Source organism: Galeopterus variegatus, unplaced genomic scaffold (assembly GCF_000696425.1).
Source record: "Galeopterus variegatus unplaced genomic scaffold, G_variegatus-3.0.2 Scaffold1384, whole genome shotgun sequence".
Lineage (NCBI taxonomy): Eukaryota > Metazoa > Chordata > Mammalia > Dermoptera > Cynocephalidae > Galeopterus > Galeopterus variegatus.
Window position 1 is genome coordinate 140731 of NW_007727495.1, and position 26655 is coordinate 167385.

Genomic DNA, 26655 nt, shown 5'->3' on the forward strand with positions numbered 1-26655 from the left:
TAAGACAAATGGAAGAAAGTAGGCAGCAGGAACCCTGAGTAAGTGAACTAGCATGTAAATGGAGTTAGAACAGTAGTGTTAACTACTCTGGTGCCAGGAGGGGTTAACTTATGTACTCAGCCAGATCACCTGTGAGCTCTGAGTTGGGTGAGGGGCACCTAAACATGCAAATGATTTACACCTCTACTTTGATCTGTTCACCTATGTAACTGTTGTATATACCCTATGACGGTGCAGATTTCTAGCTGACCAGCCATCATCAGCACCTCCCATAAGTCTAATAAACCAATGTCTCTACCTATTGCAATACTGGGTGAGTTTCTTTGGAATAGGCGAACACTAAGCGAATGCCCTTTCAGATTTGGGGCTCCTGTGATACAATGTCCCTTTTTATTTATCACAGTGTACTAGCACAAAGATAGCAACCGAGGGCTAAAAACCAAATTTCTCTTCATAAAATATAGGCGGATTGAGTTGGCGTAGGGGAAACAAAAAGGAAGCCAGAGAAACTGGAAAAGGGAGATTTGAGGAGCTTCTAAGAATGCCAAACATTTTGGGAACCTGGAGTGCAGTTGTAAAAAAAAAAAAAAAAATGAGGCTAATTAGAAAATTTGAGGAACAGGGTAGGTGAAGTAGTTTAAGAACTGGTGTGTAACATGTAATTTTCAGTTGTTGGCACTGCTGTAATGTAAAAATCACTCTATTATCTCAAACAGTTAGTAAATATGCCACATGTTTTGAGGATGGGAGAAGTAAAAGAAGGGTTAAGTTCCACTGGTGTGCGGGTATGGAGCAAAGAAAACAAAGGAGATGAGGCAAGAGCTCTTAACTGTCATACTGCCCTCTAATGGGCTATCACTATCTTGCTAGATTAAATTTCTGGCCTCTAACCATATGGCAAACTCCACCATCTGCAGACAATTTCCTGCACCTGCTAACAAAGCATGTGTTATGCCTGAGACGTATAGAGTAGTGCAAACTGATTAAGGCTGCTTATCACTTTGCAAAATACAGGCAGTTTCCAAAATATGACAAAGAGGCTTCCCATCAGAGTTGTATATTTCATATTAACATTAGATCTGCACTCACCACTATGATTTGAAGGCATGGATAATGGCAGCTTGGCTGTGACTGATGAGCAGAATGTTGGCATAAATGATATTGGAACCATGCTATAAGAATAGTCTGAAAGACCTCTTTCAAAAACTATTAATTTCTAGTTATTTAATTCAAAATAAACTTCCTCTCACTAGAGATTTTAAGTTAGAACAAAGCCAGCCTACTCCCTAGCTAAGTAACTTGGCAGCTAGTCTGATGAGAAGTCCTATGCCAAGCCAGACTTATAGGTATAGGCTGGGTTTGACTGCAAATCCTGGTTACAATTGTATCAATTGAGATCTGCTTAAATCATTGTTATTCCAGATTTACCAAGTTAAAAAAAAGGAATCCTCAAGTCCAGCAGGCTGGTATTTTGTAACAAGCATCATAATAGGTAGTGGGGAAAACCAGCTAAATAAAATACTTCTGCCCTTAGCAAGTTCACTACTGGTGAAGGGGGAAGGGCATGTTACTGTCATGTCCACAGTTCCCCCCTGCCCTCCAGCAAAATACAGTGCCTGGCTAAGATGGATATGCCTAACAATTACTTCATAAGTATGTGTTGAATAAATGCGGGAATGAATGAAGAAACAAGGCAGTATATTTAGAGATTAAGAGTTTGCCAAATAGCCTGTTTTGACCCCAGCTCTGCCACATACTATGTAAATTTACTACTTTACATAAATCCCTGGAGCCTCAGTTTCCACATCTGTAAACCTATCCCACAAGGCTATTATAAAATGCTTAGCATAGTGCCTCACATAAAATAAGCACTTAATAAATAAGAGTTTGATAATATTGTATGAAAAGGGCAACAAGTAAAAGGTGGAGAGATGGGAGTGATTAACTATGGGGATGAGAATTCCTATATTATGTGCTATATATATATACATTTAGAAATATGGGACAATTATTGAATTTGAGAAATTTTTCGAAGGTGAATAAAGGAGTTTATTTTATTCTTTCAAACCAATTTATTCCATATGGTAGGAAACATGATGTCTGAAGACAGTGACTCACATCATTACAGTTTGATAACCACAGAGAAAAAATATTTCTGTTCAAGCAAAAGTTAGAAAATTCTCAGGGAAGGACTCTAGTCCTGCTTGGGTCAGGTCCGTCCCTATTAAGCAGGTGTGATAGGCAGAGCAGTGGCTCCTCAAACATGTCCATGTCATCATCCCAGAACCTGTAAATTTTACATGGCAAAAGAGACTCTGCAGACGCAGACATGATTAAGGGTACAGTCCTTGAGATGAGGAGATTATTCTGGGTGGTACAGGTGGGCCAATCTAATCATGGTATCTTAAAGGCAGGGAACCTTTCCTGACTCTGGTCAAAGCAAGGTTTGATGACAGATGGATTAAAAAGATACGACATTGCTAGCTTTGAAGGTGATGGAAGGAGGACACCAGCAAGGAATGTGAGTGGCCTCCAGAATCCAGAAAAGGCAAGGAGATGAAATCTCTGTAGAGGGTCCAGAAGGGTATGCAGCCCTGATGACACCTTGATTTTAGCCCGGTCAGACCTGTATCATATTCTTATGTACAGAACTATGAGATAAAAAAAATTTTCAGATTCTTTGAACATTTTTAAATTGGGTTACTCGTTTTCTTACTGTTGAGTTGTTTGAGTTCTTTGTATACTCTGGACATTAATCCCTTGTCGGATGCATAGTTTACAAATATTTTCTCTCATTCTGTAGGTTGTCTTTTCGCTCTGTTAATTCTTCTGTTGTGCAGAAGGTTTTTAGTTTTATATAATCCCATTTGTTTATTTTTTCTTTTGTTGCTGTGCTTTTGGGGTCATATTCATAAAGTCCTTGCCCAGTTCTATATCCTGAAGTGTTTCCCCTATGTTTTCTTTTAGGAGTTTTAAAGTTTCAAGTCTTTAATCCATTTCGAGTTGATTTTGGTATATGGTGAGAGGTACAGGTCTCGTTTCATCTTTCTACATATGGATATCCAGTTTTCCCAGAACCACTTATTGAAGAGGCAGTCTTTTCCCCAATGTATGTTCTTGTTGCTGTTGTCAAAGATCAGTTGGCTGTAAGCATGTGGGTTGATTTCTGGGTTCTCTGTTCCACTGGTCAGAGTGTCTGTTTTTATGCCTGTTCCATGCTGTTTTGGTCAAAGGAGCTGAATAGACATTTCTCATATGAAGACACACAAATGGCCAACAGACACATGAAAAAATGCTTAACATCACTCAGCATCAGGGAAATGAAAATCAAAACGACACTGAGATATCATCTCATGCCAGTTAGACTGGCTATTATCAAAAAGACAGAGAATAACAAACACTGGTGAGGATGTGAAGAAAGGGTATCCCACCTACACTGTTGGTGGGACTGTAAATTAGTGCAGCCCTTATAGAAAACAGTATGAAGATTTCTCAAATAACCACAGATAGAACTGCAATATGACCCAGCAATCCCATTGCTGGGTATATACCCAAGGAATGGAAATCATCATGTCGAAGGAATACCTGCACTCCCACGTTTATTGCATTCTATTTACAATAGCCAAGAGTTGGAATCAACCTAAATGTCCATTGACAGATGACTGGATAAGGAAAATGTGGTATATATACTCAATGGAATACTACTCTGCCATAAAAAAGAATGAAATTCTGCCATTCACAGCAACATGGATGAACTTAGAGAAAATTATGTTAAGTGAAATAAGCCAGGCACAGAAAAAAAAAAAAAAATTGCCTGTCCTCACTCATAAGTAGGAGCTAAAAGAAAGAAACAATCACAATACATTAAACTTTCAAAAAAAAAAACCAAAACAAAACAGAACTGTGGTTATTAGAGGTGGCAAAGGGGGAGGGGGAGGGAGATTGACGAAAAACTAGTTAAGGGTCACAAAGACTGATGACGTTTTGTAAATATGAGTGTACTAATTACCCTGATTTGATCACCACATATTGTACACATGAATTGATATTCAATTCTGTACCGCACAAATATATATAATCAATAAAAAAAATTCTAGTCCACAGATACAGTAAAAAAAAAAATAACAAAAAAAATTTTTTTTTGTTTTAAGCCACTAAGGTTTGAAATTTAGGGCATCAATAGGAAACTAATATTCTATCAATAGGAAACTGATAGGAAACTAATACTTTGGAAACAAGGTGAAAACCTAGTTTCAGTTCCTCCCCAGATTCAACAGCACCATCTGCCCCGAGGCAGCTTGCTGAATGAGATCCCCTACAGTCTCCAACATGGCCCACTCACCTCATCCCACAGGAATAAACTGGTTTGAGAAAATGAAATAGATGATGCAGAGAGAAGCAGATGTAAGAGGTAGAAAGAGTTCAGATGCTGCCTGAGCCTCTGGTTCTAGTCGTTTTTGAGGCCAGTTAGTTTGAGTTAAATTTCTGTCACTTGCAACCAAACTATCCAGCCTAATCATAAAACTATAGAGACAGAGGGATGGCTGAAGGAGAAGTGTTTCTAAAACGGCCTTTTGAGATAATACTTGATAATGGCTTTTAATGTTATTCCAGAGCAACACACTGAGGAACATATTATCCTATTTGAGTTGAGGAAAGAAATACTTATTGGCTAAATGGCTTTCCCACAAGCAAGAGCGTTCTGAACTTAAAATGTGAAGACCCAAATTGGTTTGCTTTGTTTCCCCTCAATTAAACACATTGCGCACAGTGTATTCTGCCTCAAGTTTAAAATAAAAGTTATCATATTAGAGCCACTGTTTTTCAAGGCCTTATCATTTCCTCTTTCTCTTCCTCTGTGCCTGATTAACTCAATGCTCTAGAGTGTAGACAGCTATTGCACAATTCTACTTAAACCTGATTGGTGGTGGTAATGATAAAAGACTTTTGAGTACTACCCATGTGATCATTCTTCCTTCCCCTAGAAAAAGATGCATGTTAATACAAGGCTCTGGATGTTCCATCCCAAGAGATAATTTATAATTTAAATAGAAATATATGTATTCATAACAGTTTGCTGTCTAGAACATATGTGTGCTTGTTCTTCTAACTTTGCCATTAGCAAATAAGAAAAGACTATGTCTATTGGTGTCACAAATAGGGAAAAAACAGTTGTAGTCACATAATTTTCGCCTAGGGCATCTCGAGCCTTTAAAGCAGTAACTGGTTATGTCCATGGAGCTTCACCATGAGCCCACTCCCTCTTTTTATATGCCTTTTCTTGTTGGATGTAGAGGCTGCTCAGAATTTTCTTTTCTTTTCAGAAGAGAACGAAAGCCTCATCAACAGAGGGCTGAGAAGCAAAGTGGCTAATATCTGTCTATCCTGTAATATTATCTTTGGTAGAAAATAAAGGGACTTGGAGTAAAACCCTTTGCTCTCTGGTTTTTTGAGTTCTGAAATTTTTGTCTTGCTTTACCTCTGAAGTTTTGTCTCTGAAGTTTTTATTTTTAAAAAGAATCAGGGCCGGCCCGGTGGCGCACTGGATGGTGCGCCGCTTGGGAAGCGCGGCGGCGCTCCCGCCCGAGGGTTCAGATCCCACATACAGACTGGTTCCCGCTCACTGGCTGAGCGAGGCGCGGGAGCGGCGCCGACGTTTGCGATCCCGTTGCCGGTCCCCGGTCTGGTGCGGGGGCGGCACTGAGGGTTGCGATCCGTTGCCGGACACGGAAAAAAGACAAAAGACAAAAAAAATAAAAAAAAATAAAAAAAATAAAAAATAAAAAGAATCAAAGAGAAGCGGATGTTCACAAATCTTGACAAGATACTAAAATACCACTATTGAATCTTCAGGTCTTTGAGTATTTCATTCATTTGTTCAAAAATATTTATTAAGCACGTACCATTTGTCCTGCTGAACAAATCAAGCATGTTCCCCTGGGCTACTGTGTACAGATGTGCAGCTGAATAGTACCCAGTGAAGTTGCATAGTGTACTACTTCTACTGTAGGAGGTACTTGCCCTCATGGACATTAAATCTAGTACTTTCTAGAAAGTCTCACTTGAACTTTCACTCCTCCCCCTCAGACTGGAAGAAGTGCTCCTACTAAATGAACTCCAAAATATACCCAATCATAGTACCTTATTCATTTTTTTTTCAATAGTAGTGTCATCACCTGTGTTGTGTCTCTTCTGTGTATCTTTCAATAGTAGTGTCTCCTGTGTTATATTGTAAACTCAGAGGAGGCTGAGATTGTGACTATCTTGATTGTCACTTTCTAAGGATGCATCAGTGATTCACAGAGTCAAAAATCTCTGTCCTCTAGGAGCTGATAATCTAGCAAGAGGAGAGAAAAAGCAAACATGTTCATGTTAGAAAGAGATAAGTTCTATGGAGAAAAATAAAGTATGGAAGGGGGCTTTCTCCTCACCTGCTTCAGGCCTTTGCTCAAATGTCACCTTTTTTACTTTAAGATAGAAAACATTTGGAGGTTTGGAGTAGAGGAGAGATACCACCTGTCTAAAAAGAAAACATTTAGGAACAGGACAGTAGGCACATTTAGCAAAAAGCAAGTAAGGCAGTTATAAGATCTCGACTTTACCAGGCCACAGCAAATAAAGAATTATACAGAATATAGAGAATAAAGGCCTAGCTCTTCCCCTCTAAAAACTTCAACACTCTAAGACTTTCCTAAACATATATATATATATATATATATATATTTTTTTTTTTTTTTTACAAAAACTCTGGAGAACCGCGTGTTCTACCTGGGCTGTATTTTTGCAAAATAGCACTCCACACATTCTAGCATCAGCGTACCAACCTTTTGCACCCGGTTGGGGTGTCTGTGGCCATAAACTATTCTTTAAGCCTTTCCAATCCATCCTTCTTGAGAAAGCGTCCTCTTAAGAAATGACACTCTGGATAAGAGAGACATCGCTGTACTTAAGACATATTCACACCCAGCATTTTCCACGTCCTGCATGCCTCGAGGACAGGCATGAATATACTTCCTCCCTCCTGCTCTCGGGGCCTCGCTCTCTAGCCTTCAGTCACGAGCCAGAGAGCATCCCCGCCTCGGGACCCCCGCGCTCCAGGCTCAGGGCCCGCCCATGCCGCGCAGCCTTCTGGAAGTGGTAGGCTCCAGCGCTCCTCCGTGCCGGAACTACAACTCCCGGCAAGCTTTGTTTCTCTCCATTTCCCTCGTAGCGCATGGCCTGCCGGGAGGGGCAGGTAGCGGGCAGGCAGGGTCCAATGGGTGCGGGCTCTCCAGGAGAGGGCGGAGGAGAGAAGGAAGGAGGTGGACTCTGGGCTTCGGCCCCATTCATTGCTGCGGCTGGCCGGGCGGGGGTCCCTTGTTTTCGGAGTTATGGAGGCGCTAATTCCTGTCATCAACAAGCTCCAGGACGTCTTCAACACGGTGGGCGCCGACATCATCCAGCTGCCTCAAATTGTCGTAGTGGGAACGCAGGTGAGAGACGAGGGCGGCGTTCGCCCAGGCCGGATCCCCGGACGCGGGCCTGGTCGGGGCTGCGGCAGTGCACACTCCCGGGCCAGCCTTTGCGGCCCGTGGGAGGAGGGTCCTGCTAGGGGCCTCGGGGCTTTCCCGGGTCTGCCGCGCCCGCCTGGCCGGGGCTGCGTTGCAGCCGGGCGGAGAATCCGGAGCCCAGCAGGGCGGCGAGGGGAGGAGTCGGCACTGCGGGCCCGGCGGGCCCAGCGGGTCCCAGGGGCGGTTTAGGGGAAGGACGGGTCGGATGGCGGAACTGGGAGTCCTGTGGGACCGGGCGCGGCTTCGTCCGCGGGCCGCTGTTTCCAAGGGCACCTGGGGGACGCGCGGGGCACGCGGGGCCGCTCCGGGCTCGTGGTGGGCTCGCTATCCGGGTCTCAGTTGGCTTCGGGGAGGCGGGGTGTTTTATTTCTCTCCTCGCTTTGCTCAGGGACTGTAGAGTAAGTTTTGGGACTGCGACGTCGACCCTGAGCCCGCTACTGTGTAGCGTCTGAGTGTTTTCCTGCAGTGTAACCCCTGCAGGTCTCGAGAAGGCAGAAGCAGTGTTTAAAAAAAAAAAAAAAAATTCCCACATGTACCTGGAGTTCTGTGGCTGTTAGGAAGGAATATCCAATTTTTCTGCGTAGGCTGTAATTTTTGTCTTTCACAGTTCTGTGATCGTGACCTAAATTGGGCATCAAGTTTTCTGGTCTTTTCATGTTGGCTCTCTTACAGACAAGTCATAATTTTTTATATGAATAAATGTTGAGAAATAAATGTTATTTCTAGAATGACAAAGGAGAGGTATAAATTTCATTTTCTCTGCTTGCTTGCTTTTCTTGACCAAAGAGGAATCATAGCACTTTTATTAGAGATCGGGCAAACGCATTTTAGAGATTACTTAATATAGGTATACCGATTTTAAGTGCTTTCATTTCTAAATTGTATCTTTTCTGTTGAGAAGCTGACTGTTTTACATTATTTTCCATGAGGTGCATCGCTACATCTTGCTATAAAATGAAAGTGTAGGGTATAAATATTATGAGAAGGAACTTAATGTTCACAATATTAGAGGATATCCAAATATTTCGAACCTTGGAAACCGCAGACATCCCATACTTTTTTTGGGGGGGGGTTAAATAAAGTAATAAAAATTATTTTAGAAACAAACTTCCTTGGTTTGCTATAGGATTGATACAGATTCTGCTCAATTCTGCCTACATATTCTAGTATTTATAACACTTATTATTTGTAATGATTGGAGACTCTGAATTGTCAAACAGTAAATCACAAGCAGTACTTTCATTGAGCATATTTGTTCAGTCTGGGGTGTGCAGTGCAGTAGGTGCTCTATAAATATTTTGAATAAATGAATATTGCTCACTGTAACTAAATTGTATTTTAAAACACTGGAACTTTTTATCATCAATACTGATCTGTCTTTGTAAACAAAATTAGAGGAGATGATATAAATTAAATCTTATTTGGTAGTAATTCGAAAGTGTTGCTTAGCTGCAGACCATAAACTTTTCATGTACTTTAAAAAGAGATTTTCAGTGCTTTTAAAGCATGAAGCACTAAAAGAATCAGGGCTATTGTGTGTCAGCATAAATAGTTCAAAATCAAGAAGGATTTTTCTTACACAAAATAGAGTTTATTTCAGCCAGTAAACCTGTTAGTTGGCAAAATCGATAGGGGCAGGGGAGAAAAGATCCCATCCTTCTGAAAGCCATTAGCATGTGCTAACAAAAACCATCCTAGTAGTGACAGTTATATGCCACATTTGCGTGTTGATGTTAGAAATTTCTTAAGGATCATTTTTATCCCCCCTATATAAAGATGACCGGTAAGGGGATCTTAACCCTTGGCTTGGTGTTGTCAGCACCACACTCAGCCAGTGAGCGAACCGGCCATCCCTATATAGGATCCGAACCTGTGGCCTTGGTGCTATCAGCACCGCACTCTCCCAAGTGAGCCACCGTCCGGCCCAAGGATCAGTTTTTTGACTTGCTTTAATGAGGATTATCTCTGTCTGCGTCCTTATTAGCTGAAATTCAATCCTTTATTATTCACTTATAGAAGAAATAAAGAGACTTTCTTTTTCCTATATTTTCCTCAATGTGTAGAAAAAAAAATTTTCTGCTTGCTCTGAGTGTTAGTAGACCACTACTTTGTCATCTATGCCATTCTTACTCTTTGATGTTGTGTAACATATATACAGCACACACCTCACATTAATTTTAATGGCGTTGTGTACAGTGAGTGAGTTCCAGACATAAGTGTTCTGTGCTTAGTTCTGACTAGTAGACTTTTCAGTTGCAGTGAGCATGTCTTCATAATACAGGTACAGTTTCTATTCTTACACATTACCTATACTTAAATGGCTGCAGATCCTATCTTGTTGAACTTTTTAGAACAGTGATTCTCAAACATGAGTGTGTATGAGAATCATTTTGAAAATAAATTTTCTTGATCCCATCTCCAGAGATTTTGATTTTATAAGTCTGTGGGTGGGTAAGGCACCATAGGTGATTCTGATGCAGATGGTTCATAAATCCTAATTTGAGAAGTATATTAGTGAATCTTTGAATTTTGAAATGCTTGATATTGGAAAAAGCAGGAATAATTTGGGAAACTGAGTCTAAAGGCATACCACCGTCCAGTACCAAGTTGATTTTGGTGGCATTCGTGCTTCAAAATATCACTTCCAAGGCAACCTTTGCCATTCCCTAAATGTTTTAAACTCATTTCTTAAATTGCCCAAATAATACTTATTTGGGGGCTAGGGAGTTGGAAGAATTGAGGAGAGGACATCATGTTTTAAAGCTGTCATTCACATTTTTAATGATTTAGCTAGATAAATTACTTTCTTTTTCTGTAGTTGGATTTCTGTGTGGAAAGAACAGAGAATGGGGAGAGAGAAGGTTGACACTTTTTAGACCATGGTGTACTTTGCAAGTGGAGAAGGTGATAAGACTTAAAACAACTTTTGTGACTCAGCTTGGGAAATTTAATCACTATTTCTTAAATTGAGAATTGGGGGAGCTCTCCAGGTATGTAATCCACACCACCACCCAGCATAGGCATCCCAGTGCAGATGACATTAATCTGAGACTCTGGTTTAGCATTGCTAGTAATGCACTTTTCACTTTGCCTTTTATTTCAGTGATTTCAGCACTCAGGCAAATGTAAAAGGAAAACAAATATGGGTTTTTTTTTTTTTGTCTTTTTCCGTGTCCGGCAACGGATCGCAACCCTCAGTGTTGCCCCCGTACCGGACCGGGGACCGGCAACGGGATTGCGGCCCTCGGCGTTGCTCCCGCGCCTCGCTCAGCCAGTGAGCAGGAACCGGTCTGTATGTGGGATCCGAACCCTCGGGCGGGAGCGCCGCCGCACTTCCCAAGCGGCGCACCATCCATTGCGCCACCGGGCCGGCCCCAAATATGGGTTTTAATGACCAATTTGCAAACCAACTTTTTTTATTAATGTTAAAAAATTGGGGGTGCTGACTGGTTAGTTCAGTTGTTTAGAGGGCAACCTTGTAACACCAAGGTCAAGGGTTCAGATCCCCATACAGGCCAGCTGCCAAAAAATAAAAAAATAAAAAGTTGAAATATAATTCACGTAACATAGAAGTCATCATTGTAAAGTGTACAATTTAGTGGTTTTTAGTATATTCACAAGGTTGTGCAACCATCACCACTATCTAATTCCAGAACATTTTCATTGAAACAAAAAAGAAACTTTGTACTTGTTAGCATTCACTCCACCATTTTGCCTTCCCCCGTCCCCTGGCAAACTAATCTACTTTCTGTCTCTCATGGTTTGCCTTTTGTGGACATTTCATATAAATGGAATCATACAATATGTGGTCTTTTGTGTCTGGCTTCTTTTGCTCAACATAATGTTTTTTAGGCTCGTCAATGCTATAGCATATATTAGTACTTCGTTCATTTTTATGAATGAATAATATCTATTGTATAGATATGCATAGTTTATCCATTCATCAATTGATGGACATTTGGGTGGTTTCCACTTTTTGGCTATTATCAATAATGCTGCTGTGAACATTCATTTACAAGTTTTTGTGTGAACATGTGTTTTCAATTCTCTTGTGTATATACTTTGGAATAGAATTGCTGGGTCATATGTTAACTCTTAACTTTTTGAAGAACTACCAAACTGTTTTCCATATTGGCTATACTGTTTTACATTCCCTCCAGCAGTGTATGAGGGTTCCAGTTTCTACACAACCTTACCAACACTTGTTACTGTCTTTTTTGTTAAAGCACCAAATCACTCTGGAATTCTTTATTTGAAAATAAAAAAGGAACTTTATACCCCTATTCCATTTCCTTCTCCTACAGCCAACTCTTTTCGAATAGTTTGATGCCTCCTCCTTTTTTCCCTTAGAGCTGTATCTACATTTTAGCAACTTGAAATCTTGGCCTCTCCTGCCCAATATGCATACATTTATCCTGTCCCTGTAGTGTTGATGGCTTCATTAAATTTAGTAATTAGGGGCCAAATATTGATTATAGTTTTTATTCCTCCCGATGCACTGTTTTCTTGTGAGTGTTCTTAGGTAAACTTAGGTTTTTCCCTTTTCTTTTTTTCATAGTTTGTAGTTCACTAATTGCTTCCTTTTTTCCTAACTTAAAAAAAAAATGAGGTGAAATTTACATAACATAAATTTAACCATTTTAAAGTATATAATTCATTGGTGTTCAGTACATTCATAATGTGAAAGTACCTCCTCTGATTATATCCAAACATTTTTATCACAAAAGAAAATTCTATACCAATTAAGCAATCACCTTCTGTTCCTCCTTATCCCCACCCCCTCGCCATCACCAATCTGTGTTCTCTCTCTATGGATTTACCTATTCTGGATATTTTATAGAAATAAAATCATAGAATTTGTAGTGATTTATGTCTGGCCTCTTTCACTTAGCATAGTATGGTTAATTCTCATCATAGCATGTATCAGTACTTTTCCTTTTAGTAGTCGAGTAATATTACATTATGCAAAGGTACTTCAAAAAGTTCATGGAAAAATAGAATTGAAAGATAATGTGAATCTTTCCATGAACTTTTGGAAGTACCCTTGTACGTATAAACCACAGTTTGTTTATTCATTCCTCCATTGATGGGCAGTTGGGTTGTTTCTACCTTTTGGCTATGAACATTTGTGTACAAGTATTTGTTTGAGTACCTGTTATCAGTTTTTTTTTGGTATATACCTAGGAGTAAAATTTCTGGGTAGTATGATAATTCTATGTTTAACTTTTTGAGGAACCACCAAACTGTTTTCCATAGTGGCTGTACCATTTTACAATTCTGACCAGCAATATATAAGGGTTCCAATTTTTCTATATCCTTGTCAACATTTGTTACTGTCTGTTGTTTTGAATCTAGCCATCCTAATTTGAAGTGATATCTCATTGTGGTTTTGCTTTGTATTTCTCTAATGACTAATGATGTTGACCATCTTTTTATGTGCTTGTTGAGGTTATTTGTCTTTTTATTGTTGAGTTCTGAGAGTTCTTTATAGATTCTGGGTACTATACCCTTAACAGTATATGATTTAAAATATTTTTTCACATTCTGTAGGTTATCTTCACTTTTTTGATAGTGTCCTTTGATGCACAGAAGTTTTTAATTTTGATAAAGTCCAATTTATCTACTTTTTCTTTCATTGCTTGTGCTTTTGGTGTCATATCTAAGACATTGCCAAATCCAAGGTCATAAAGATTTATTATTTTATTTATTATTTTATAGGTTTTTTTCTCTGAGGATTTTATAGTTTTAGCTCTTACATTTAGGCTTTTAATCTGTTTTGTGTAAATTTTTGTCTGGTATGAGGTATTGGTCCAACTTTATTCTTTTGCATATGCCTATCCAGTTGACCCAGCACCATTTGTTGATGAGACTATTCTTTTCCCGCTGAATAGTCTTGGCACTTGTATTAGTCAATTTTTGTGCTGCTATAACAGAGTACCTGAGACTGGGTAATTTATAAAGAACAGAGGTTTATTTGGATTATGATTCTGGGACAGCTGCATCTGGAGTGGGCCTCAGGCTGCTTCTACTTATGGCAGGAAGTGGCAGGCAGCCAGCAGGTACAAACATATCACATGGCGAGAGATAGCGAGAGAGAGAGAGGGGAGGTGCCAGGGTCTTTTAAACAGCCAGCTCTCACGGGAACCAAGAGCGAGAACTCACTACCCCCATCCTCTAGGGAGAGCATTAATCCATTCATAAGGGATCCACCCCCATGACTAAAACAGCTCCCCAAACTGTCACACTGGGGATCAGCTTTCCATGTGAGTTCTGGAAAGATAGTACATCTAAACTCCATCAGCACTATTGTTGAAAATAACTTGACCATAGATGTATGTTTATTTTTGGACTCTCAGTTCTTTTCTATATGCTCATCTTTTTTGCCAGTACCACACTACTTTGATTTCTGTAGCTTTGTAGTATGTTTTGAAATTGGGAATATGATTCTCCCAGCTTTGTTCTTCTTTTTCAAGATTGTTTTGGCTATTTGGGATCCCTTGCCATTCCGTATGAACTGTATTTTATTTATTTATTTATTTATTTATTTTTACTTGACCAAACATTTTATTTATTTAATTTTTTAAATAAATTTTTTTTTCCAATTTACTTATTTTTGTGCAATACAGTGTGTTGTTTCAATGTATGCATATACTGCATAATGATCCACTTAGGGTAGATAGCATAGTTTGTACCTGTTAATCCACCAATTCTCCCTCTTCCCCTCCTGGCCTCTGGTAATCTTTATTCTACTCTCTACCTCTAAGAGAACAACTCTTTTTGTTTGTGTGTTTTTAGATTCCACATATGAGTGAGATCATGTGGTGTTTGTCTTTCTGTGCCTGACTTACTTCACTTAACATGATGGTTTCCAGTTCCATCCATGTTGCTGCAAATAATAGGATATCATTTCCTTTTATAGCTGAATAGTATTCCATTATGTGTATGTACAGTAGTTTCCATATCCATTCATCTGTTGTTGGGCATTTAGGTTGAATCCGTCTCTTGACTATTGTGAATAGCATTGCAATGAACATGGGAATGCAGATATCTTTTTGATATATTGATTTCATTTCCTTTGGGTGTATACCCAGTAGTGGGATAGCTAGGTTGTAAGATAAATTTATTTTTAGTTCTCTGAGGAACCTCCATACTGTTTTCCACAATGGCTGTACCAATTTACATTCCCAGCAGCAATGTCAGATCTGTATCCTCACCGGAATTTGTTGTTTTCTGTCTTGTTGATAATAGCCCTTCTGACTGGAGTAAGAAGACACCTCATTGTGGTTTTAATTTGCATTTCCCAGATGAAAAGTGATTTTGAGCATTTTTTCATGTGCTCATTGGCATTTGTATGTCTTCTGAGAACGTCTGTTCAGGTCCTTTGCTCATTTTTAAACTGGGTATTTGTTTTTATGCTGTTGAATTGTTTGAGTTCCTTATATATTCTGGATAGAAGCGCCTTGTCTGATGTGTAGTTGCAAAGACTTTCCTGCATTCTGTAGGTTGTCTCTTCACTTTGTTAATAGTGTCCCTTGCTGTGCAGAAGCTTTTTAGTTTAATGTATTCCCATTTGTGTATTTTTGCTTTAACTGCCTGTGCCTTTGTGGTATTGTTCATAAAAGCACTGCCCACTCTCATTTTGTGTACCATTTCCCCTATATTGTCTCCCTAGTTTCATAGTTTCAGGCTTTAAATTGAGGCCTGAAATCCATTTTGAATTGATTTTTTGTGTATGGCTAATTCTAGGTGTGATGGTTAATTCGAGGTGTCAACTTGATTATATTAGTGAATGCCGAGAAACTTGGTCAGCTTATCTTTTTAGGTGTATCCATGAGGGTGTTTCCAGAAGGTATTAGCATGATAGCCTGAGTGGAGGGGCTGGGAAAGATCCACCCTCAATATGTGCAGGAACCATCAAATCTGCTGGGAGCCTGGAGAGAAGAAAAAACGGAGAGAAAAGGCAAAGCTCTTTCTTTGTCCATGGAGCTGGGATACACTCTTTTCTCCTGTCTGTTAACATCAGAGCTTGAGACTCTTAAGCTTTTGGGTTCCAGGACACCATTGGATTCCCTGGTTTTGAGGCCTTCAGACTTGGACTGAGCCATGCTACTGACATTCAGTTGCAGACGACCTATCTTGAGACTTCTTTCACAGTTGTGTGAGCTAATCTCCCTGATAAATCCCCTCTCATATATTTATAACATATCCTATTGCTTCTCTCTCTCTGGAGATTCCTAATACAGTGAGAGATGGGGTCTGGTTTCAATCACCTACATGTGGATATCCAGTTTTCTCAGCACTATCTCTAGAAGAGACTGTCCTTTCCCCACTGTATATTTTTGGCACCTTTGTTGAAAATCAATTGGCTGTAAGTGCATGGGTTTGTTTCTGGGCTCTCTCTTCTGTTCGATTGGTCTGTTTGTCTATTTTTATGCCAGTACCATGCTGTTTTGCTTACTATATTCTATGGTGTATTTTGAAGTCAGGAAGTGTGATGCCTCCTGCTTTGTTCTTTTTGTTCAAGATTGCTTTATCTATACAGGGTCCTTTGTGGTTCCATACAAATTTTAAGATCATTTTTTCTATTTCTGTAAAGAATGTCATTGGTATTGTTTTTTTTTCCTTTTTGTCTTTTTTACTGACCGGTAACGGGATCGCAACCCTCGGTGTTGCACCCGCGCCGCGCTCAGCCAGTGAGCAGGAACTGGTCTCCACATGGGATCCGAACCCTCGGCGGGAGCGCCGCCACACTCCCAAGCGGCGCACTCTCCAGTGCGCCACCGGGTCGGCCCTGTCATTGGTATTTTGATAGGGATTATCTTGAATGTGTAGATTGCTTTGGGTAATGTGGATATTTTGATAATGTTAATTCTTCCACCTTATGCACATGGGATATCTTTCCATTTATTTGTGTCCTCTTCAGTTTTTTTCACCAGTGTTTTATAGTTTTCATTGCAGTTGTCTTTCACCTCTTTGGTTAAATTTACTTCTTGGTATTTTTTTTTTTTTTTTTTGTAACTATTGTGAATGGGATTACTTTCTTGATTTCTTCTTTGGCTATTTCATTATTGGTGTTTGGAAGGCTATTGATTTTTGTGTGTTGATTTTCTGTCCTGCCACTATACTGAATTCATTTATTAGTGCTAGTAATTTTTTGGTGGAGTCTTTTGAGTTTTCTAAGTATAGGATCATGTCATTTACAAATAGCGATAGTTTGACTTTCTTCTTTCTGATCTGAATGCTCTTTACTGCTTTCTCTTGCCTTAGTGTGCTGGCTAGAACTTTCAGTACGGTGCTGAATAAGAGTGGGGAAAGAGGGCATCCATGTCTTGTTTCAGATCTTAGAGGAAAAGCCTCCAATTTTTTGTCCATTCAGTACGATATTAGCTGGGGGTTTGTTGTAATTGGCCTTTATTGTGTTGAGGTACATTCCTTCTATACCAAGTTTGTTGAGTGTTTTTATCATGAAGAGGTGTTGAATTGTATCAAATGCTTTTCCCGCATCTATTGAAATGATCATATGGTTTTTTTCCTTCATTCTTTTGATGTGATGTATCATGTTTATTGATTTACATATGTTGAACCATTCTTGCATTCCTGGGATGAATCCCACTTGATCATGGTGAATATCTTTTTAATGTGTTGTGGGTTCTCATTTCTTCTTTGACCCATTTGTTGTATAGGAGCCTCTTTAATTTCCATGTATCTATATGATTTCTAGTGTCCCTTTTATTGTTGATTTATAGTTTTATTCCATTGTGGTCAGGCAAGGTAGTTTTTATGTTTTCAGTTTTTAAAAAGTTGTTGAGATTTGTTTTGTGACCTAACATATGGTCTGTTCTAGAGAATGTTCCATGTGCTGCTGAGAAGAATGTATTCTGCAGCTGTTGGATGAAGTGTTCTAGATATGTCTGTTAGGTCCAATTGCTCTATAGTAGAGATTAATTCTGATGTTTACTGGTTAATTTTCTATCTGGATGATCTGTGCTTTGCTGAAAGTGGGGTGTTAAAGTCCTCAACTATTGTTTTGTTGGAGTCTATTTCTCCTGTTAGGTGTAATAGTAATTGCTTTATATAACTGGGTGCTCTGGAGATGGGTGCATATATATTTAGAATTGTTATATCCTCTTGTTGAATTGATCCCTTTATCATTATATAATGATCTTCCTTATCTTTTTTATTTTCCTTAGCTTGAAGTCTATTTTATCTGATGTCAGTATAGGTATTAATGCTCTTTATTGGTTTCCATTTGCATGAAATATCTTTTTCCATCCCTCCACTTTGATGTGTGTTTTTATAGGTGAAGTGAGTTTCTTCTGGGCAGCATGTTGTTGGTTCTCGTTTTATAATCCATTGAGCCACTCTGTGTGTTTTAATTGGGACATTTGATCCATTTACATTTAGAGTTATTATTCATATGTAGGGACTTGTTACTGCCATTTGTTACTTTTTTTCTGTTTTTTTGTTGATCCATTTTTCCTTTTTGAGCCCTGTGGTTGAGCTAAATTGCTGCTTTGCTGCTGATTCTCTGGGAAATGCGCTTTGTGTGGATCAGATTTTAATTTTTGGCTTTTTAATCACTTCTGGGTCTTGTGAAGTCAATTACACCTGGGCTGTGTGGTAATTCTGGCCTGGGACTACATCTTTCCAGCAAAGTATGCTCCCTGCAGTTCTGTCTCCCTGACCAGTCTCCACTGAGTGTGCCTGTGCCAGTTGGAAGGTAGATCAGCTGCCCACAGTGCATTCCTTTGTTACCCCAGTGGGTTAGCCCCCCCCCCCCCAAGTGCTTCTTGTAGGGTGAGCCATGTGTGAGTTCCTCACGATGACTCACCAGCCTCTGGGTTGCTCCTTTCCTCCATTGGCTATGGCCCCTTACTCCTATGTGGGCACATGGGAACCCTATCTGTGGTCTTGCTGGCCTGGGTGCTGGTATGGTGCACTCTGAGACCCTCTTCACTGCAGATGCTTAGCAACTTCTTTCCACCCCTCACCAGGCTGGTCCCAAAGTGGCCCAGGCTGGAGATAGTCAGAGTGGTCCCTTCTCCCTCACACTGCAGCTTCTCTTGCCTTCATGAACTCCATGAGTCTCTCCTCCTCTTCCCCCGATCTCCAGCAGTCCTAGGTTGGCAGTCTTTGCTCTTTAAATAGTTGTAAGTCAATCAGTTGTGGGGGAGAGTGACCCTGGGAACTGTTTGTTCCATCATCTTGATCTCCATATCCATTTTAGAATTGGCTTTTCCATTTCTGTAAACAAGACCTTTGGGATTTTGATAGGGATTGTGTTGAGTCTGTAGATTGCTTTGGGGAGTATTTACATCTTAGCAAAACTAAAGTCAAATATGGAATTTTTGGTTGACAAATTTTTTCTTTCAGCACTTTAGTTATCCTACTGCCTTTAGCTCCCATGCTTTCTGATGAGAAATCTATTTTATCTATTTTTAATTTTATTGAGGATCCCTTTTACATAATGAGTACCTTCTCTGCTTCTCTCTTATTGCTTTCAACAGTTGTCTTTCAACCATTTGACTATAATTTGTCTCAACATGAATTTTTCTTGTATTTATCCTGTTTTGAGTTCATTGGGCTTCTTAGAACTGTATATTCATGTAACTTGTCTCATTCTTTTCTGCTTTTATGGAAAAAGTAGGGATTTTTATGGATATTACCTTTGCTGTCAAGTTCATGGCCTTATTAAACATTTGAATCTCTCACTCTTTTCTTCTATGATTCTGAGAGCACTGAGCCTATAGTTTTATAAGCAAGAAAAAATCCTTCCCAAAGGATTATGTCTAACAGCATTTTGGAAAGTTTGGATTCTGGATAGTTGATGTATTAATATTATTGATGAGTTCAATATAAGAACCACATTTTAACACCACAAATTATGAAGTGGTTTAAATTTCAGATTTATATTTTGTCATTAGATGAAGGGCTTGAGCTATACAAGGTAAAAACATTTTAGTTTAACTATTTTAAATAAGATTGACCTTTCTAAGAACATTCTGAGAATTTTTTTTTAATTTAAGTGAGGTAAATATTAAGGAAATTTCTGCAAATCTAAAATTATTTTAAAATGTTAAATTAAGAGAAGTACATTTTCATCTGTTATATTAATATCAAAATAAAGATTTGAGAGAGGTCTGTCTTACACAATGAAAAATAAAAACTTAAAAATTAAAAAACGAATCCGCCTTGGTTAATGTTGCATACATGAACATTTATAACTCCTCACACACAACCGATGCTAGTTATTGGAGAAAAAGGCTGACAATATAATAAAATCTTTTCAGTGAAAGGCCACATCACAAAATATAAATTTAAAACACTATAAATCCCAATATGGTACAATTTGGAAGAAACTATAAAAGATGACACACAAATCTTTAGCTCCTAAATATAATACAGGATATTGAATCCACTTTGGGAGTATGTGGAGGTGAAAAAAGCTGAAGGCCTTGGAGTGCCAATAGAGCAAGCCAGCTGTGGCTTTTGACACTTTGAAACTCCTGTACCTCTTCACCTTCCTGTAAAGAGTGTGGTCACTGGGTGTTTAAATCACCAGGGGAAAACAAGCACTTATCTAATTGTTGAGGAAGCCAACTCCATTTATAATACTGAATCTAGGCAAGAGGTAAAAAATTAGGAGCCCATGCACAGACATGTTTTTTTGGTTTCTCCATGTGTTGACACATAAAATATTAAAAATAAATGAATTAGTTGCCAGTGTTTAAAATTGGTGGATTTAGTTGAAAGGCCCAGATTTCTGGTTTTCCTTTAAAAAAATCAGAAAATCTGACAACTTTAGGCCCACATTCTTAATGGATCTGAATAAAGCCTGCTCTAGATGGGCCAGCCAATATCTAGTTAGTTACACAGCTTTCACTGCTTCCAGTTGTCTTCCCCGGGTGCCATTTATCATCATATATGTGTTGCTTTTTTCTTTTTTATAGTGTGGAGAGGGCAATGAAATCTTTCCTATTTCCACATTTGTATCAAAAGTGGGAAAGTTGAAGACTGCCTAGATTCCAATTCAGCCCTGTGGCTTGTTACCTAAGTACAAGGGTGCTTCAAATAATTTGTGGAAAAGTGAAATTAAAAGGTAGTACAAATCTTTCCATGAGCTTTTTGAAGAACCTTCACATATCTGGGTAAGTTATATCATTTTTCTAAAAATCAGCTAACTCATCTGTAAAATGAGGATTAAATAGCAACCATTTCATAGAGTTGTTGGACTTAAATGAGGTTAAGCACTTGAAATGGTGGTAGTTATGTATGTTCAGTAATTCTAAGAAAAATGAGAGAGCATTGTTGTGGCAGATGTTAGAAGTATTCTTACATTTTTTGGTGGCTGGCTGGTATGGGGATCCGAACCCTCGACCTTGGTGTTATGACACTGTGCTGTAACCAGTAGAGCTAACTGGCCAGCCCAGTATTCTTATATTTTTAATGTGCAAACAAAATCTCAGAAAAATATAGTCTGGTGGCATTTTTTAGAAATCATTTTTTTTGAGGTATGATTGATATTCTGATGTCCTTTTGACCAAAGTCTGGGTTGATTACTTATTCATTGCCTGTATGGGCAGTTGAGTTTGTAACCTCTTTATTGGTTTGCTAGGGCTGCCATAACAAAATACCACAGACTGGGTGGCTTAAATAATATGATTTCATTTTCTCACAGTTCTGAAGCTAGAAAATCAAGGTGTCAGTAGGTCTGCTTTCTACTGAGGCCTCTCTCCTTGGCTGTCTTCTTGTTGTGTCTTAACATGTGTGCATATCCTTGGTGTCTCTTGGTGTCCATATTTCCTCCTCTTCTAGTCAGATTGGGAAACAGCCTTGTTTTAACTTATTTACCTTTTCAAAGGCCCTGTCTGTAAATATAGTCACCTTCTGAGGGACTGGGAGTTAGAGATTTAACATATGGATTTTGGAGGAGAGACAATTCAACTCAGTACGTAATAACCTGTCTTAAAAATCTTGTAGCACACACACAGTTGACCTTTGAACAATGCAGGGGTTAGGGATGCCCCCCGTAGTTGAAACTCTGCTCATAACTTTTGACTCCCCCAAAACCTAATACTTAACTACTATTTGAGTACATTGTGTACTTTTCCTCAGGTTGTGACTGCACCACATTCTGCGTACTGTGCCCAGCGAGGACTTGGGGGGCTCCCATGAGTTGTTAGTAATAGCCTGCTGTTAGGTAGGATATTTAACTGTTTGGTTAATTTTCCAAAATATTTATTGAGAAAAAAATATGTTATAAGTGGACCCATGCAGTTCAAACCCCTTTTGTTCAGGGGTCAACTGTATATATGAATAATTGAAAATCCAGAGCCATAAAGGAGGCAGCTATGGCAATTAATTAGAGTAATAAAATGAGGTTAATATAGATTTGAAGAGAAGAAGTATTCTTTGTCAGATGCTATGTTAAAAAGCACTGTATTCTCTGTGAGATATCTCATTTAAGAAGGAAGAACAAAATGGCAGAGTAGGAATGATTGAGAAGCGCAGTAGTCACTGAAATTGCTGAAAACTTAATTTATCAAATAGAAAAATAACTTGAGGAATTCTCCTAAAAAGATCAAAAACATGTTATAGAGTTTATTAGGGATAAGAGACTTGAAGATGAGAGTTAAGAGAGCCAAAATCCTTATTATAGTTGATTGGGAAAGAGCACTTGGAGCAGATGACAAAAGAAACAGTAATCAAATAATAGGCAAAAGTTTTGCAGAGCTCTTGTAAGATATCTTCAGATCTCAGTTGCTGGACGTAAATGAAAGAAGAGACATACTCTGGTTAAATTTCTGAGATAGAAACAAAACAAAAAAGAATACTACAAGCTTCTAAATAGAAAGGGGAGGGAAAAAACAGGTTTCCTAAAAGGGAAAGAGAATCAGACTGGCATCAGACTTTCAATCTGCAACAGTAAATGTTAGATGCATGGAGAAATGTTTAAAATTTAGAGTTCCTAGGGAAATTATGATCATCCATACTGTAACCATTCTTTTTTTGGGGGGTGATGATGTGTTTTTTTGTTTTATTTTTTTAAATTTTGGTCACTCCATTCTACAGAGTAAGATTTACATTTAAGCAAAAATTAATTAAAATCTGAGCAAAGAGATCAAGTTAAATACAGTGGCCAATGCTATCTCCAAAATTCCTGCTGGGTCCTAAACAATAAAGACAACATGATAAAGTTTTGGTTTCAATGTGTTAGTTCTTGGTGCAAGTATTAGCTTTATAATTTCCAAGTGTTAATCAGCATGAATGCCTATTAGGTAGAAAAGACTTTTTAAAATAGTAACCTAACCAACTAGGTAGGGCTTAGGAGCTATATTTTCCAAGAAGCAATTCCATCCAATTCTGAAATGACGAGCAGTTCATATCATTTTATTCAGATATGAACTTCACCTGAGTCAGGGATGAAGTGTCATCTTCTATTCCAAGAATGAAGTCTTCAGGTAATATCTCACGTGCTCTCTGAGCTAACTAGTCATCATAAGAACATAGGGTCCATAATTCTCTCTAATTTATAGGTTTCTCTGCTTTCTAGAAGCATCAAATGAATCACTGTGCTGCCAAAGTCCACACAGCACCAATCAGTGTCCTTCCCATTCATCTTAACATGAGGCTCATTTTTATGTTTCCGGTATTTGCACATTTCACATGTAGTAGGCCATGACATTTAAGTGTTGGGTGGAAGTTCCACTTCCAGTCACAGAGTACCTGTAATCTGTATATTTTACTTCTGGAGGAATTTTAGTTACACAGATGTCTCTTGCATTGTATTGCTTCAGAAATGAAACCAGCATATTGATATCAAACTTGGGACCAGTGTGATCTGTGCCTGACTCTGGATGCCCCTCACCAGCTGTCCTGTTTGGCTGCTCCTCCAGCTGGGGCACCATAGTGAAGGCTGTGTGGGGTCTGGGGACAGGCAAGCCTGGCTGCTGCCTGGGGAGACTCACTGTGCCACAGCAGTTCTCTAAGTCCCCATGTCACATAGCCCCTATAACCATTCTTTTTAAATGAGTGAAACATAAATGAAAAAGATAACAGAACAATTACTTTATTGTCCTTTCATTTCCTGTCCAAGATAGTGTGAAATAAAATTGAAATAATACTTGAATTGCTTACAGCCCTCTTTTGCAGACTTGAGTACAGTACTTTGAGCTTTCCAGCAGAACTGGACACTTAAGCTACTATAAATCACTTGTACAGAAGGGGAAGGTGGATACATAGTTGGTCTTAACCCATATCCAAGCTGTGTGGCTGTACTAAGTACCTGCTTGGGGTATAGAAGGGAAGGGAAATCCCTTTTATTACCTCTTCAACATGAGCTCCTATACTACATTGAGGCATTACAAAATTATTTGGAAATACTGAAAATGTCAAAAAGGTATAAAGAACATTATGAACACTGTTATACCCACCTTTCAGTTTAAGAAATAAAACATTAACCAGTTGAATTTCTCTCCTTCCCAGAGAGAGATGACATTCTTGAATTTGGTGTTTATCATGCCCATGTACTTCATTATACATATAATACATATGTAGATAATCTAAACAATATAAGATATCATTTTACATGGTTTTAAACTTGAAGTGGTGTCAAGAGTGCATGTTACTCTGCAATGTTTTTTTTTTTTACCAGTCATTATATATGTGAAATTTATTCATACATACACATACATATTCCTAGTTTGTTCATTTACACTGCTATATAATGGTCCATTATAGGAATACGTCACAGTCCTCTTGAGGAACATTTGCATGTTCTCTGTTTTTTGCTATAACAGTTTTAGTAAACAATGGTACTGGGAATATTCCTATAAATGTCTCATTGTACATGTTTAAGAATTTCTCTAAGGTATCATGAGTGGAACTGCTAGACTGTAGGGTATGTTTATATTTATTTTTACTAGAAACTGCTACTTGCTCCTCAGGATAGTTGTAATCATTTACATTCCCAACATCAGAGTGAAGTTTGTTTAATTATATCTGTACTTGGTATTGTCACATTTTTTTATTTGTGGTATCTTGTGGTTTCTATTTCATCCTCCTTATTACTAGAGAGTTTGAGCATCTTACATTTCTTGGCTGTTTGTAATTGTTTTTGTGAGTTTCTGTTCATACCTCTGCATATTATTTTCTGTTAGCTTATTGATCTTTTTCTTCTTGATTTGTAGGAATTATTTATATATTTTGATTCTTTGTCAGTTATATGGTTCACAAGTATTTTCCCCAAATTTTTTTCTGTGAAGAAAAGAAGTTTTAATTTTATTATGGTTGAATTATCAATCTTTTCTGCTATGGTTTATACATTTTGTGTATTGTATAAGAAATCCTTTCCTTTATTTTGTTTTTTAACAGCTTCATTGGGGCATAGTTTATATGCCATTAAGTTCACCCATTTGAAATGTGTAATTTAGTGGTTTTTAGCATATTTTTGGAGTTGCACCACCATCACCATAAACTAATTTTACAATATATCACCCATCCCCCCCAAAACTCTTGTATCCATTAGTAGTCACTGCCCACTCCTCTCTGCCCTCAGCCCTAGGCAGCCACCTTATTTACTTTCTGTCTATAGATTTGCCTATTCTGGACATTTCATATAAACAGGATCAAATAATATGTGGTCTTTTACTTAGTCTTTTACAAATCATGTGACTGCTTTTACTTAGCATGTTTTTAGGTTCATTCATGTTATTGCATTTATCAGTACCTTATTCCTTTTTATGACTGAATAATATAAACTAATTTGTATAAGACTAAACATTAGTTTCAGTATTTCTAGGTAGGTTAAATGTTCATATTAGGGATTCTGGGAAGATGACAGGAGTGGTGGAATAGTTTCCTAAATAACTATGACTTCCCCCTAAAAACAGAACAAATAGGATAGGAAAATCAAAAACACATGGACAGCATGTACAAGAATATTAATTGACTGTGTTTCTCCACAAACCCTCAAATATCAGCAGGTTGGGGACAAACATGAACAACTTCAAAACCTGTGTATTGTTATCATTTATACTGGAAGAATCGAAGGAAGCAGTGGAGCATTTAATAAATCTGAGAATTGAAAAATAGCCAAAAGACAATCACTAGAAATCTTGGTGGGCCAGTTTAAGAATACCATCAGAAATTGGGAAGGGTTTTGCATTCACTGATAATGGGTGAGTGAAAGAGGTCTATTGTAAAGTCTGAAGGGACTAGAGCCCCTTCATGAAGCTGTTAAAACTAACCAATTGTGTTAATCTGTTTTCTGTTGCTTATAACAAAATATCTGAAAACTGATAATTTATGAAGAAAAGAAATCTATGTCTTACATTTCTGGAGGCTGGGAAGTTCAAAGTCCACGAGGTACATCTGGTGAGGGCCTTGTTCTTGGTGGGGACTTTCTGAAGAGACCTAAGGCAGTGCAGAGTATCACATGGTGAGAGGTCTGAGAATGCTAACGTGATCTCTTCGTCTCCTTATAAAGCCACCAGTCAATTCTCATGATAGCCCATTAATCCATGAATGGATTAATACATTCATGAGGCATAGCCCTCATGATCCAATAACCTCTTAAAGACTCCACTTTTAAAATACCGTATTGGGGGTTAAGGTTCACCATGAGCTTTGGAGGGGACAAACAGTCAAACCATAGCACCAACCAAAGCTTCCTTCCAGGACTAATCCTCCCAATGAAAAGGAACTGAGAATATAATTGCATACCTCCTGAAGAATACAGACAAAGAAGAGAGAAGGTCCAGATAAAGGTGGGGAGATGAACAGAGCTAAGTCATCTCAGAAAGCAAGAAACTATATTTTTGAACACTATGTGAAAACAGGAGAGTTTTAGTGTGTGAAGTTAGAACAGCTATTCTAAGCCAAGCCTCCTTAGAAAATCAGCAGTATGACATAATTGTTGTCAATTCTTATACCAAATCTACGTAAGAAAAAATATAAATTAAAAGTTTTAGAAATGAGAAAATTTACTTTAGAAATGAAGACAAATTATAAGGAACACAAGAGGAAATAAACATATCGGATAATATACCTTAAGAAAGAAGTTGAAAATGAGAAAGGCATTAAAAATAAAAAAGATACTCAGCTG

The 26655-nt window shown here is 38.4% G+C and overlaps 1 protein-coding gene and 1 long non-coding RNA gene across 5 annotated transcripts in view; one reads left to right on the forward strand and one right to left on the reverse strand.

The window, feature by feature from the left end:
• Positions 1–6055: 6055 nt before the first annotated feature.
• Positions 6056–7031, reverse strand: LOC103593628. Its single transcript, XR_550773.1, has 3 exons — positions 6825–7031; positions 6432–6520; positions 6056–6337 (listed from the first exon to the last, which is right to left on the reverse strand). It is a non-coding gene; the product is annotated as an uncharacterized LOC103593628 (long non-coding RNA).
• A 173-nt stretch (positions 7032–7204) lies between these two features.
• Positions 7205–26655, forward strand: part of DNM1L (dynamin 1-like) — a 58072-nt gene continuing 38621 nt past the window's right edge. For 2 of the 4 annotated variants that reach the window (XM_008576648.1, XM_008576649.1), the window contains exon 1: positions 7205–7472. In XM_008576648.1, coding sequence (XP_008574870.1) covers positions 7371–7472 — 102 coding nt within the window. In that variant the 5' untranslated portion in view covers positions 7205–7370. The remainder of the gene's footprint in view (positions 7473–26655) is intronic. The other 2 variants (XM_008576651.1, XM_008576647.1) reach the window with 2 other exon arrangements.